Source organism: Marmota flaviventris, chromosome 2 (genome assembly GCF_047511675.1).
Source record: "Marmota flaviventris isolate mMarFla1 chromosome 2, mMarFla1.hap1, whole genome shotgun sequence".
Classification (NCBI taxonomy): domain Eukaryota; kingdom Metazoa; phylum Chordata; class Mammalia; order Rodentia; family Sciuridae; genus Marmota; species Marmota flaviventris.
In genome coordinates, this window is record NC_092499.1 from 148255617 (window position 1) to 148270311 (window position 14695).

A 14695-nucleotide genomic window follows, 5' to 3' on the forward strand; every position below is an offset into this window, starting at 1 on the left:
AACTAAGTTATGTTTTTCATGGCTTTGAAATCAAATCCTAGCACTTTTTTCTTCTAAAGGGCACAGCAGTGGGGCTGTATGATTCTGCCAGATTTCCAAGACCACAGACCCACTTTGCAGAGGCCATGGGAACTCAGGTGCAGCCACTGTTCTAGGTGCCCTCTGCCTGGCCTCCAACCAACGCACCCAGGCCCATGAGCGGCTTTAGAGGTACTGAGTTGCTGGTGTTTGGTTATTTCCTCTTTTGGTGTTCATTTTAGCCATTTTTAAGTAGTTTAGTGGCGTTCACTACACCCAAGTTGCTGTGCAACTATCACCACCATCTATTTCTAGATCTTTCTCATCATCCCAAATAGTACCCATTAAAGACCACCTACCTATTTCTTTCCTTTCCCCATGTTATTGTTTAGCTCTGGAATGTCCCTCAAAGTCTCATATGTTGAAGAAATTGTTAACATTAGAATCCTCTGCCACAGAGTCATACAGATCAAACCTGCCTTGGCCTGACTTTTGTCAGTGAAAGGTCTAGAGAAAAGCCTACAAATCAGTCAAAAATGAAGTACAGATTTTATATTATATGTATTCAAATTTTCTTTTCTTTTTATAGTTTTAGTTGTAGGTGGACACAATACCTTTATTTTATTTTTATATGGTGCTGAGAATCGAACCTAGTGCCTCACACTAGCGCTAGGCAAGGGCTCTACTACTGAGCCACAACCCCAGCCCTGTATTCAAATTTTCTTCCAGCCAATTTAATGGAGTGAGAAAGAGTAGCTTCCCTGACTTCACCGGCAATTTGCATCCTCAGAGGGCTCAGCTGCCACAAATAAGGCGATGCTTTCTTAGGGAACACTTGCAAGTGACATGTGTGAATACACACGCTGCCACACAAGTGTGGTGATGCTTCCAGAAGGGAGGAAACAAAACTGAAGTCAAAAAGTGCGTACAGAATTTTTTTTATTTAACTTAAACCATGTAGTACTTTAACTACTAGAAAAAAGCAGAGTAAGAGAAACTAAAGTTGCCTTAGCTTCAGCCATTCAAAATAGACAAAGTTTCTTTTTTCCCCCATAATGTAAAGAATCCAGAGTATATAGATAACAGGAATAAATTCTTACAACAGAATATACAAAAACATTTTGAAATTTTTTTCATCTACTGATTTTTTTTATATAAACAGAGGATTTCTTAGGAATAATTTATACACAGAAAGTCATTTTATGTAACAAATTGGCCATGTTATTACCTTTTTTTAAAACTTTTTTAGAAAACTTTTTTAAACAAGAAAACTCAGAAAATGCATTATTTGCGATGTATCCATTCCATCGCGCCTTCTGGTTTTTTGTTTGTTTGATTTTTTAATTCCAGAGGTAGACAAACTCTGGCAAACCTCTCACCTCAACCTCACTGGCTTAGAAAGCAGACAGGTGTTTTTGCCAGGCATCTGTTCACCTGTGGATGTGTCTGCACAACACCAAACATCCAAATCAGAAGCTGAAAACAAAAATCAAATGGTTTCTGGACCTTTCTCCTATGGAGTGCAAAAATTCCAGATGTTTCCAACAATGGGGATTTTGTGGAGTTGTGTTGACATGGCCAATTATAATTGGGAACTAGAGGACATGGAGTCAAACTTAAAAAAATATTGGCGTGTGCTATACTTTTTATTAAAAAGAATTTGTTCTGTATGGGAAAAATGTATCTTCGGTGTTCTGCCTTAAATAAAAATAAATAAAGTCTCTTCCTTGTTAGAACAAAGCATTCATCATAATGTGAGGCACAGAAGGCAAATGGCCTGTGTGCCCCAGAATCTTTTGTGTGATCACTGTGAAAACCATCTGCAGTGCCCTGAAGTCCTTCTATCTGTATGGCATTGCGGAACAAGGCAACAACCATGCCAGACAGCCAGATGCCGCAGTGTCCTGCCCAAAGGGGTGGCAACACCTCTGCTATTTCCATGGCCAATGAGGTTCTTTTCTTTCCATCTGTTAAGGTCACTACACTCCAAATGGAAATAAATGACCAGTAAAAGATCCCCTACCCAACCAGAGGGTTCTAGAAGACCAAGATACTGAAGATACAGAACTACTTTTGAAATCATCATCATTCCTTTGTTATATAGGGCACAAAGCATGGGGGGAAAAGAGGGTGAGCCATGGCCTGGGTCCAGGAAAATCTTTTTTTTTCTTTTTCTTTCTTTATTTTTTTCTTTTTAATTTTTTTGGCATATTGTAAAGCTAGCTAGTAAAGAGGTGTCCTAAAAAATGGATCACAAACACACATTTGCACACAGAGAGAAAAAAAAGTGTCTTTAAATTATTTTTAGCAATTATAAACTACAAACATTTTATAAAATTATTCTATGTTCTTACAAAAATGCAATGAAACATTTAATTAGTTCTTGTAAACCAGATCTTCGTCAACTGACTACCCGTAATCTACTGGACTTAAGAGCCCTATTGGAAACACTAATGAGTGACTAATTTAAAAAATGTTTACTGGAAAGATGCGGACACACAAATGTGGACATACAAATGAGTGATTATTATGTTCTTGCAGAAACAAAATAAAACAAAACTCTAAAGTCACGCCCCAGAACTGACAACTCAACTGGTGAGTGTGATATAGTTCGCATTCTTGAACAATGTGATTTAACTCTGTAGGTTTCCAGAGCAGGATGTTAGGTTTATTTGTTGAAACCAAATGCCCATGGATGACTGTTGAGCCTGGATGTGGTCTGATACCCTCAAAAGGCATCAAGTTCAAAACACTGCCCATGCTTCTTCCAAAGCCCTGTACCCTTCTGCCCACAATTCTTCTCTTCATGTCATGATCCCTGTTAACAGTGGTTTTCTAATGCCTGGTCATTCCACCATTGATGAGCGTTCATTTCTCTAAATGACCAACTAGTCATCCAAGTTGGAGGCCAGAAAGGAAAACATCTGGCCTATTCAAGGTCTGTATCTTCAGCATCTCTGGCAACAGAGGTTCAATCTAAACAACATCCTCTCTTGAAGTTCTCATTTGTACCACCGACTGGTTCAGAGTGGAGTAAGAAAGTTTGACTTTCATCACTGGTTCTTAAGGAGTGGATCTCTGGTCCAAGTCTCCCAATGCTGCTTAGCCCAGGAAATGAAAAGACAGCTGACAAACACAAAAGTAACATTAACGAAAGCACAAACCCCAAACCTTAAGTGCGTTACTGGGACTGCTGGAATGGGCCAAGGCATACCATGGAGTGTTACTGTCAACTGGAAGGTGCCTACATTTTGGAAAGGAGTTGCCTTCAACACTGTCTGGTCGCCCTAAGCAGACCCAGAAGTGAGAGCTGAGCACTGGGGATGAGCATCTTAGCCTTCTCACTCACCTGAGTCAGTGTAACTTGGCCACTATGGCCACCAGTCACAGAGGTGGACTGCTAAGAAAGAGGCTTTGGTGGATCAGACTGGCCTACAATTTGGCATCATACATGGCTCATCGATCTGTTATCCCAACCAAAGCACAGTGCCACATATCAAGCATTTTGCCATTTGGTGGTTTCCCAATAACCACTTTTCTATTTTATGAAGCCGCTTTTCCAACCATTGAAATGTCGTCCCGAGTCACAAGCAACAGGATGGAAGGAGAGGCCGGTGATGGCCACGAACACAGTCTTCTATCTTCCAAGAAGGAAGCGCTTTCCAACTGTGTGTCAAACATCGTGACATCCCATAAGGTGAACTGGCATAGTCTGGGTCTCACACAGCTCAAGTTCGCAATGTCTCTAGAATATGCCAACTTTTGTTGCCTCAGGGAAGGGCTGTATGTGAGAATGTCTTAATGCTCACATCAACGCAGTGATGTGCCTCAGTGGTTCACGTTACTTTAAGCAGTGTGAGCTGCTGTCAGAAGGAGGTTGCATGGAAAATGCCACAACTCAGCTTGATAAGATTATTTGGAGCACACAAAAGAGAAAAATCGAGAAGAGGTGGGAAAATCAGCATAAAATTAGGCTAGAACTGTGGATATATGATGCCTTGGTATAGTCAAGGTGGGTGGGTTGGTCCAGTAAAATGACTGTACCATCACACAAACAAAATTTTCTTTTATTGAAGTGTTTCTGAAGCATTTGTTATGATGGGCACTACACTGTAGTGTTTTCTCTCTACTTAAAGAAAAACCTCCTACATAATACAAAAACAAATGACACCAACAACTTGGACAGTTTAAACAAAACCCTTACAACCAGCTGAATGATCTGTAGAAATCCAGTTGCGGAAACCGGTAAGTATGTGCAAAGAGAGGAGAGGCCACTATTCCAAGGGGTCACCTACAGCGTGGAAGAATAAAACCCTGATCAAACAGTATTTATCAATGACCTTAAGGTCCCCAGGAACTTGGGAGACAAGGGTAGTGTTCTAGCAGGAAGGAGAAGGCCCCTGAGCTTAACTGTACATACTGGAACTGCTAAGGAGCTGCCCCCTCTTGGACAAAACTACCCACAACGTGTTTCCCAGCTGAAGTCCCCAGTGCCTATGAGCAGCCGCTGGATGTGGAGAGTGCACCATCCGCCCGTGAGCAGCAGGATGACGGGATGGACGGAGGTACATCCCTGACCAGATGGGAATGCCACAGAGGCTGGGCCTACCACTGGCTTTCTCAGCCCCAAGATTTGGTATGTCTGTTTACCCCTGGGGGAAGAGGAGATGAGGGTAAAGTTGAGAGCAGTTTGCAGAGGGGAAGGGGTTTTGCCCCTACCACTCTTTCTGTATCAGATGGGTGGTAATGTCAGGAACCTCTGCATTCTGGATCAGAAGGCCAAGCTCTCAAATTGTTGATGTGGCTGCACCTTTGAATGGAACAAACCCAGCAGCAGAAGCAGCAGCAGTGGTGGTAGCACATCCCTGCCTCATTGCAGGCCTCACTGGAGCAGGTGAGGGGAACCAACCAACACCCCACACCTGCACACGTGGGATTCTCACAGAATCAACTGTGTGGTGTGGGGGGGCACCTTCCTGTTCTCAGCGAATGGAGAACACCTGCTTTCTCAGTGATGAAATGTATTGGTCATTCAACATGCATAAAGTAGTTTTGTTCCAAAGTCATCTGACAGGGATGGCCAGGTGGCCTCCCATGGTGTGCTCTTGTTATCTCCTCAGGGTTGTAGGGGCTGCTGGGCTGAGAGCAGGACAATCCTAATACCTCCCAACCTCTGAGGAACCAGGTTAGGAAAAAAGGAAAAGCAACATGAGATGAGACATCTCAGAAAAAGGCAAGCCATTTGAAATGAGTGGAGAGGTGAGTTAGTGTTGTTTTGACCCCAGAAAACAGCCTGGCCTCTCTCCCTGCATCACCTGGGTGTGTGGCCTGTGGCATGGATGAGGTTACCAGTATCAACGGCCTATTGTCAGGTGCTGAGAAATGTGAGATGTATTGTTTTTTTTTTTTTTCTATATACACATATAAAAAAATAAGAGTGAGGTAGATAAATGTTTGAAAAACAACAACAACAAAAAAAACCCCAAAATCAAAAAACTGTCCCATCTTACATACACACACACACACACACACACACACACACACACCCTTTCCTCAGTATTTAAATTCATAATGGGGGCTTTTCTACAGTGATTAAAACTGGTATTACAAAATAAGTTAAAAGAAAACTCCTACATATAATACCTTCTTGATTATCTTTTTTCTTTTTTTCTTTCTTTTTTTTTTTTTTTAAGGAAAAACACTGTGGGACAGAGGCTAGTGAAAAAGTTGTGAGATTGAAACTACTGACAAGCAAAAATGCACTACAGACTTTCTTTTTTTGTGTTTAATCTCCAGTCACAACTAGCAATCATCATCTTCGAGTTTTGTTCTTACTCATAATTTAAACATTTCCATCCCAGAAGCAACTCTTGTGCTGTCATCACTCTGGTGAGAAGTGCTAAAAAACTAAACAGAACAAGACCCCCGGGCCTGAAGGACTGGGATTCCTGGCCAAGGAACAGCACACCAGCGCCAGGGTTCTGGTCCCCTGGGAAAGAGCAAAGGGCTGGGACTGCCACAGCGCTGGCACTGCCCTGACCTGGCACTCAGGCCAGCAGACCTGGCGATATGCTTGTACACACCCCTGAGGATGCTGTCCCTGGGCCAGCTGGGATGCCGGGGTCCTGTTCCCTGTCAGTGTGGGGGAAGTCCCTTAGGATGCTCTGTTTCTAGAGACAGGTAGGTCGGTATGGTGAGGGTGGTGGTGGAGGGTAGTAGAGGGGAGCCTGTTGGGCCACACCCTGCTGCACCCTGGGACTCAGCAGCTGTTTTCTGTGGGATGGAAGGATTAAATATCCATTTTAAAAAAAATAGTAATCCAAATGCCTAGTGTCTGCAGTTAAAACTGCTGTTGTACCCAATAGTTAAAAAAATATATATATGTGTGTCACAACCAAAACAAAGGCAAGGGAAAGGTGAGACTTTCAACGATGGGGGACTATAAACAATGAACAAGGATGTGTGAGATATTCAACCTTTTTTTTTTTTTTGGTCTAACCTGAGTTTGCATCGTGTCCTGCGCTGTAACAGACTCCAATGCCATGAGAAGGGAGGCAGGGGAAGGAGGGAGCAAGACCCACTGGGACCTTGGCCCGAGCTTCTGATCTGCCTCCTTCCTGCACCAGCCTCGTGCCCACAAAACCTACAATGAATGGGCCTGGGGGATCAGGGAAAGGGGAGATGAATTTATAAAAAGGCATCAAACAGTTCATGGCAAATTATGTTCTAGAAGTATCAATTATTGGGAGAAAAGGAAGAAAAATCACACACTCTAGTACAAAGCATAAGAAGTTTCTTGGAGTGAGCAGAAAGGGAAGAAGGGTAGACCTGAAAGTTTTCATAGATTAAATCCACAAAGATAAAGAACAAAAAAAATAGCAGCTTTTTTTTTTTCTGTACAGACGTATAGATGAATATCTGAACCGTAAAAAAGTTATAAAAGTGACATTAAAGACAATGTGTATGCAAATGTTTCACGGTCTAACATAGAACTGTAAGACCCATGAATAAGTCCTAGTAACAGAGAAAATGTCAACAAAGCTTAGAATGCTTGACTCCATTGCCTGCACTTCTTCTCACTGCTGTGGTGTCTGAACCCCTTTCCTTGCACACCTGCACAAATGGCTGGGCTGGGTCCCTGGAAACCCATCTGTGTTCCTTGGCGGGTCAGGAGGGGGTGCTGGGGCTGGGGGAGGAAACTGGCATGATGTCCACATGGACCCATTAGTCTGGCTTTTAGGTTTAACTCAGGGTCTGTTTCCTCCAGAATTCTCAGAGGGAAAGGGGTGGAGGTAGGGAGTGGGGTGGGGAACCTGGTTCAGCCTTTCCCCATCTTCACTGATGGAAGGTCCCATTTTGTCCAGTTCCCCCAAATAATAACCTAGTCATCAAAAGCAACGAGACTGGGGTGGATGTGGGCTTGGAAAGCACCTGGGGAACAGTCAGATGGAGTACATCACCAATATTTCTCATAAATGATACCATGCTCACCCCATTCCTCTGGACAGAAGAAAATCAATGTGTGTGGGGGCAGGGGGGGTATGGATGATAAGGGAGAAAGTTCAGGATTTTGGCAAAATTTGGCAGCATTACAATGGTAACAACCATGGATGAACAATGGCCCTTTTTGAATTTTAGATGACACTAGAAAGGTTAAAGACACAGTTAAAAAACTCCGTCTCAATGTGTGTATGTGTGTGTTTTATAAAGACCTGTGGTGTCAGGCAGGTATACACAGGGTGACGTGGAATCCCAGGAAGAGCCACTTCCTCCATTTGATAAAAAGGGCTTCCCGGCTGGGTTTGTGGCAAATATTTTTCCATTATGAAGCAGAAAAGGAAAAAGGAAAGAAAGAAGAAAGAAGGAGAGCGAGAGCAAGAGCGAGCGAGAGAGAGAGAGAGAGAGAGAATATATGAGGAGACTCAATTCTCAAGTGTTCTGTTGCTATTAAGTATTGTCATTAAGGTTCTTAGAGGCCGGTCAGTTAAGGGTTTGGGTAGGGAAATAAAAAGCTGCTTGCATATTGAAAAAAGGAATATCCCAAATGTGTTTTACTGCAGAGAAGCCATCTCCTGTGGGCAGCAATGCAGTTCTGAAGATCCACTGAGGTACAGGAGGCTTGTGAATAGATTGTTAAAACGTTCTCTCCCCCCACCCACTGCTGAGTGTGCACACACGTTACTGTTTGCACGGGATTCGGGATCCAAGAATCAGCAGGTTGAAGACTGGGGCAGCGGCAAGGCTCTCTCATCTGTGCGTCCTCCATTCATGTGCGCGTAAGGCCGTCTCTCATCGAAGCTGGCTCGGAGAACCAGCACCCCAGGGCCTGGGCCATTCTCAGCCTTGTGTCCTGAGTGTCTGTCGGGCAGCGGCAGGGATGATGATGAGGCCGAGGGGTCCAGGGGGACACTCTCCATGTTTTCAGGCTCCAGGTCCAGCTCCTCAGGTTCAGGTGGCTTGTTCTCCTCACTGTAGTAGAAGGAGACCTCCCGAAAACCAGGTTCCATCTCGTCTTTGATGCTGCTGATGATTTCCAGGAAGGAAGGTCTCATCTTGGGGTTGTACTGCCAGCACATGCGCATCAACTCAAACCTGAGGGGAGACAGACACAAGATAGGCCCAGACTGGCCAAGCTAAGGAGACCAGGTAGCCTCCTGGACCTCTCACCATGTTCCACTCCCCACAGTAAGAGCTGAGGATTGCTCTGTCACTTCTCTAAGCCTCTGGCTGTCCATCCTGTTGGCCCTCTTACTTCCCACCATTCCTTTCAATACCCCCAGTACCCAAGCCCTACTGGAACCTAATTTCCCGAGGAGGATTAATCTTGGTGCATGTCTTTATTTATAGTGGCAGTGCTAAGAAATAAAACGGGCCAACTTTCTAGCTGAACACTCCCTTGCCGAAACATTGTTTCCAGAATCAGACTGTAGAAAACTCCCATTTCTCACAAATAAAACTGAGAGCCATCTTGGCTTTCCTGATGGCAATCTCTCTGAGCCCCACCTATGCCATATCCAAGCTTCATTCTAGTGCAGGGATATCCTTGGCAGAGGATGGGAGGATGAAGGTGGCAGGGCTGCCAGACAGAAGAAGTGCAAATTCCAAGCATGCCATCTCAATCCAGCATCTGCTTGCTGTAGGCCCTGCAAAGGCAGAGCCCTGGCTCCATGATCCAGGATGCATTGAAGCCAATGAGTCCTGGTGGAGACCTCAAATCAGATTCCAACAAGTCAGCAAGGAGAACCCTGGGCAAGAGTACCCTGCACAAGCCAGGGGCAGGCAGAGAACAGAGCATAAGCCCAAGCCACACTTCAGTCACATCAGCTGGGCCACCAATCTCCATGAATCCCTCCTGGTCATGTGGAACAGAGGTCACAAAGGGAAGAAGAAAGGAGGTAGGCTGTTACTGATGCAGTCAGCTGCCCAACCCAGGAAAGGCCCAGACTTTGACAAGAACAGAACTGGTACAGAACAGAGAGAGAGAGACCTGAGCAGCAAATTGGAGGGCAAAGTAGCAAAGGGCTAGATAGAGTGCAGGGGTAGCCATGGTTCTGAGGAGGAGTCAGCCAGCTTCCCTGCCCCACATTGAGCATGAAACCAAAGTGCCTCCCCTTACACCTCTGTTCTTGCTGGAAATATACACTTCTGTTCTAAAGCTTCTGGAGAAATGCTTTTTGATTAAAAATTGTCAAATGGAACTCCCCCCATCCAGGAAGCTCAGAGCACCTGAAACAGAAGCTCACTGGATTAGACAGGGGAATGAAGGGAAGGAGGGGGACGGGAATAGGAAAGACAATAGAATGAATTGGATATAACTTTCCTGTGTTCATATATGAATACATGACTAGTATAACTCCATATCATGTACAATCAGAAGAATGGAAAGTTATACTCCATGTATGTATAATACGTCAAAATGAATTCTACTATCATGTATCTCTAAAAAGAACAAATTTAAAAACAAAACAAAACAAAACAAAAACTGCCTGTAGGGTGCAGAAGCTGCCTTAAGAGAGGAAGGCTCCCCTGCCAACCTGGTCAGATTCCTCAGAAGACCTCAGGTTGGGTCTGAAGGGTAGTGACCTTTGAGAGAGAGCAAGAGGGAGATCCATCAGAATTCAATGTTCTAGAGGCCTAGGGGGCCAGCAAATTACAGCAGAATCCACTTGTTTACATATCCTCCGTGGCTTTGAAGTTCCAACTGTTGGTTGGGGAGTTAAAAAGGAGGCTGTTTAGCCTATAAGCCTAAAATATTTATGGTTCCTCTGTAGAAAAATGTGACTAAAACCTGCTCTGGAGGAAAAGGAATTAGACAAAAGAGGAAGGCTAATTATCTTCCCTCCCAAGTAAACCTGGGTGTGGCACTAACCATAAGGGTAGGTGTTAGTGCCGAGTGACTGCAGGTGACAGTACACACAGTACCAGGCAACGGGAGCTTCATGTGTGGGAATTGCCTTGGTCCTCCCAGGTCTGTGAAGGAGGGGCTTTTTATTATAATGCATCCTCATTTCACAAATGACAATCACAAAACTAGCAAAGGCAAAGTAGGGATGGGGCTCTCTGTAAAACAGTATGGTTATACTTTGGTTGCCTCAGCCAAAGGGATTATGGTCCTGCTAGGAGATCACCCTGTCTTGGCTGTCTACTGGATAGTCGATGTCCTGGAAGGGTTTGATTTGCACTGATAAACCAGCAGCTAGTGTATTGTCTCCCCCTCTGGTCAGACAGTAAACAGAACTGTCTTCCTATATCGACATGTCTTTCTAAGAAAAAAGATCAAAATTAATTAGTTAATTGAAATGGGCCACAAATATATGGAACAATTTTTGTGTCTGGGCTGTGATTTCCTGTCTGGCTGATTGGCTTAACCCCGAGCAGTGTGTGGCCTGGGCTGAAAACATGAGCTGTACCTGGCTTTATGCCCTGAGGCGGGGGCCAAGGAGGTGCCACCAACAGGGCCATGATGCAGTGACATTAGCACAAACACGCCATGTGATGCCTCCCTTAAATCGTTCCAGAGTCATAGCCCTTGCAGGGCTACCCATAAAAGGAAGCCTTTTTTTACTCTGTGGGATTCAAGACCTTGTTTACACTATTTCCACAAGAAAACTCCCCAGTAGACTCCAGAAGGATTTATGAGCTGATAAAACTCTTCTGTTAAAAAGCACATTTTTTACCACTGGTAAGCTCTGATGAGAAAAGCACTGTCCTCTACTGAAAGTTCATGGGGCACCATCTGGGGTAGCAACAAGGCTGCAATGGGACTCCTGCCTGGTTTTGAAGCAGCTTCCCAGGATGGAACTATACCCCTAAGAGTCTGTGTGGTAGCCAGGGTTGTATGCACACAGATACGCTTCCATATTCCCACCCTTCTCTTGGTCCTTGGCATCTGACATCTTGAACTGAACAGGCTGTGATCTATGGAAAGTGTCAGTGAGCCGAGTGGCACTGGGCATCTCATGACCCAAGCATTCCTGCTGGTGGACGTTAGTTCAGTCTCAGCCCAGTGTCGACCTTCACTGCAGAAAGACTAGATTCCAGAGAGGTTCTGCAGGGCTGAGTATGTACTCCTCCTAGCATCCCTGAATAGCCAGGGCTGTTCTGAGCCACTTCCTAGCCAGGATGGAGGTGGCAGGGCTGCCAGTTAGAAAAAGTGCAAATTCCAAGCATGCCATCTCAATCCAGCACCTGCTTGCTGCAGGCCCTGCAAAGGCAGAGCCCTGGCTCCACGATCCAGGACACACTGAAGCCAATGAGTCCTGGTGGATACCTCAAGTCAGATTCCAACAAGTCAGCAAGGAGAACCCTGGGCAGCAGAGAAGTATGGCTTGCATGCTGTGGCAAAGTTCACACCAGGGCTAACTGGGTAGGTGCAGTCATCCTGCCTATGTAGCGCCGACTCATGCACTTGATTTCCACAAAACCAACCTAGGATTTCCAGCAATGTGGGCACTTTAATCAGCAAAAGGAAAAACTCCTTGAAAATCACAAAAATGATCAGATACTACCAAGTGTGTTTCTATGAGTTGATGACTCTCTTGAGTTTAAAAAGTTCAAATTCTTTCCTGAATCCTGCAGAATAAAAAGCTGATGTGCAGAGCTGTGGACATGCTACCAGAACAAGTGGCTTCTTTGCCTGAGTTTTTATAGCTGAGTTCACCCTCTGCTCTATCCCTTATCCTGCAGTGTTAGAGCTGGGGCCTTTAATGCCTCCAGATTTCATGATATCTAGGATCACTCCTTACTTATCTTTGTGACTTTAATAGCCAGCATGTACCTGGAACATTCAGTGATGTTTGTGGCCTAGGTACTGGGATCTGAGCATAAAACAGGGTTCAGGACAGGCTTTGTCATCACTTTAAAATGTGGATGCAGCAGGGAACCACAACCAAAGCTGATCTCATGATACTTGCTGAATTAATTCAAACTGAGTTATGATGCTGAGACTTGAATACCCTGGGGCTCAGACTGCAATCTTTCCTCTAAGGCTAGAAGACTATGTAATACTGAGGAATGAGGGCTTGGCTACTCCTGAGGCAACTGACTTTATGTATAGGCATCACTAAACTGCTGAAGGGTCTTCCTGATACTGAGTTGAGTCCCCTAGGGGCTATGACATGGCTAGGGAGTACCTGTTCCAACAGCAGAACCACAATGGTGAAAGGTTTCCTCTCCCACTTGAGACCCAGTAGGTTTTAGGCAACTCCCAAGGGCTTAGGACTCTGCTCTCCTCTGGGATAAACAAAGTCCATTTTTTTTCATCCTTATAACAAAAGAACTCCTCTCCCAGAACCCTTCAACTTCACTAAGCTCATCAGTAAATTCAGAAGGATGACACAGCCACTCCCTATGAAACCAGCTCACCTCCCTTTTTTCTTTTCTTTTCTTAGAAGGGAGATAAATTTGCCAAAGGGGTTCTGGATGGCAAAGCAGAAATGCCTTGTGAATTAAACATTTCTTATCCAAGGGTAACCTCTCTGTGTAAACTTCCTCATCCTCCACGCTGGGAACAGGAAGTCCACTGCCTTTCCCATGGCAGGTGGGCTGCTTCCCAGGCATATTGAATTAATAGTGAAACTCCAGTCATCTGGAAATGGATCAACTTCAAGAGTCCTACAAGTTTCCCAGAGACAAACATTTATCCAAGTCTAAGAAAAAGCACAAAAGCAATACCTCTCCCTCAACCAGCACCAAACCACAGGAACAAAACTCACACCTGCTTTCCTGGGCTATTTCTAAGCTTGCTAAATACCACTAATTCTAGTATTCAAATCTATTCTGGCACTATGTACCTTTATGCAAATTCAGTGGGCATCAGGGCTCATAGCTCCCTTTCTTACATTTTACCTCAGCAGTTACTGTTCAAGGTGGGCAGCAGATGGCCACCTATAAGGGACACTGCATGTACAGAAGGTGGAAACCAGCTTTCAGGACTCCCAGAGCTTCTCTGAGTAATCCCCTCCCACACTGAAACTTGGAGGAGTTGGAAGCAGTAGAGTGTTCCTTCTGGGATTAGGTCCGAAAGGACACTGGAGGCCACTTTGCTTATGGATCACTAGCTCCAGGGCAAGGCAGAGCAGGCAATCTATAGGTCTATGGGCCCAATTTGGCCTGCTGTCTCCCTGAATTTGTAGGGCCTCTGAACTACAAATGGCTTTTACATTTACAAATGGTTGGGGAAAAAATTAAAGAAAAAATGTTATGTGACAGCACAGAGTTACATGAAATTCAAATATTAGTATCCAAAAGTAAAATTTTATTGGACCTCAGCCATGCTCATTTATATGATCTCTATGGCTGCTTCTGCACACAGCAGCAAAGCTGAGTAGTTGCAATCAAGACTGTGAGGGCCCACAGAACCAAAAATATTTACTGTCTGACTATCTGGCCCTTTAGAGAGTTTGCTGAGCCCTGCTCTAAGGGAAGCCATCTGTGTGTCATGAGGACATTCCAGTGGTGCTATGGGGAGGTCCACATAGAAAGTGAGACCTTACATGGTGCACATCCACATTGGTGCCTTGGAAGAAGATCTGCCACCCTGGGTGAGCCTTCAGAGGACCACAACCCCATTTGCTTGACAGCAAGAACCTAGAGACTTCAAGCCAGAGCCATCCCACTAAGCCACTCCCAGATTCCTCATCTTCAGAAACTCTGTGAGATAATTGATACTAATTGTTGTTTTCAACTATCAGGTTTTGCGTATAGGTGGGGAGAGGTGGGATTATATGCTGGGCAAGGTCTCTTCCAACTTTGGGTTGTGGAGTTCTGAAAAGGCTGTACTAGGAGGTCTCTTTGACAAGGGATAATGGGAGGCCCAGCAGGCCTAGGACTGCCCCCAGGCTCAAGCCACTCCCTGATTTCCTATGCTCAGAGGAGAAAATGGAACACCCTCCCACCACATATACACACACATACTAGCCAATGAGAGGAGGATGCCTTCATGGGGGCATTCTTTGGCATTCTCCTTGCAGCTTTCTTTCTTAATTCATGCAAAGTGTCCCTGGGACAGAACAGGTTTCTGCTGGATTGATGTTCAGAAGCAGCAACTAATGAACATAATGTTTACTGCATACCATCTTGAAGCAGAGGGTGCTGTATTGAGTTCCCCGCTTCACTCACACAGCTAGAGCCAGGGGAATGAAGCTCACTTCCTGTACATGGAATGCAGTTTTGGGAG

At 44.8% G+C, this 14695-nt stretch overlaps 1 protein-coding gene across 1 annotated transcript in view; it reads right to left on the reverse strand.

Moving 5' to 3' along the window:
* Positions 1-940: 940 nt before the first annotated feature.
* Positions 941-14695, reverse strand: part of Igf1r (insulin like growth factor 1 receptor) — a 302570-nt gene continuing 288815 nt past the window's right edge. Inside the window, exon 21 of the mRNA XM_027955997.3 lies at positions 941-8610. Coding sequence (XP_027811798.1) covers positions 8229-8610 — 382 coding nt within the window. The 3' untranslated portion in view covers positions 941-8228. The remainder of the gene's footprint in view (positions 8611-14695) is intronic.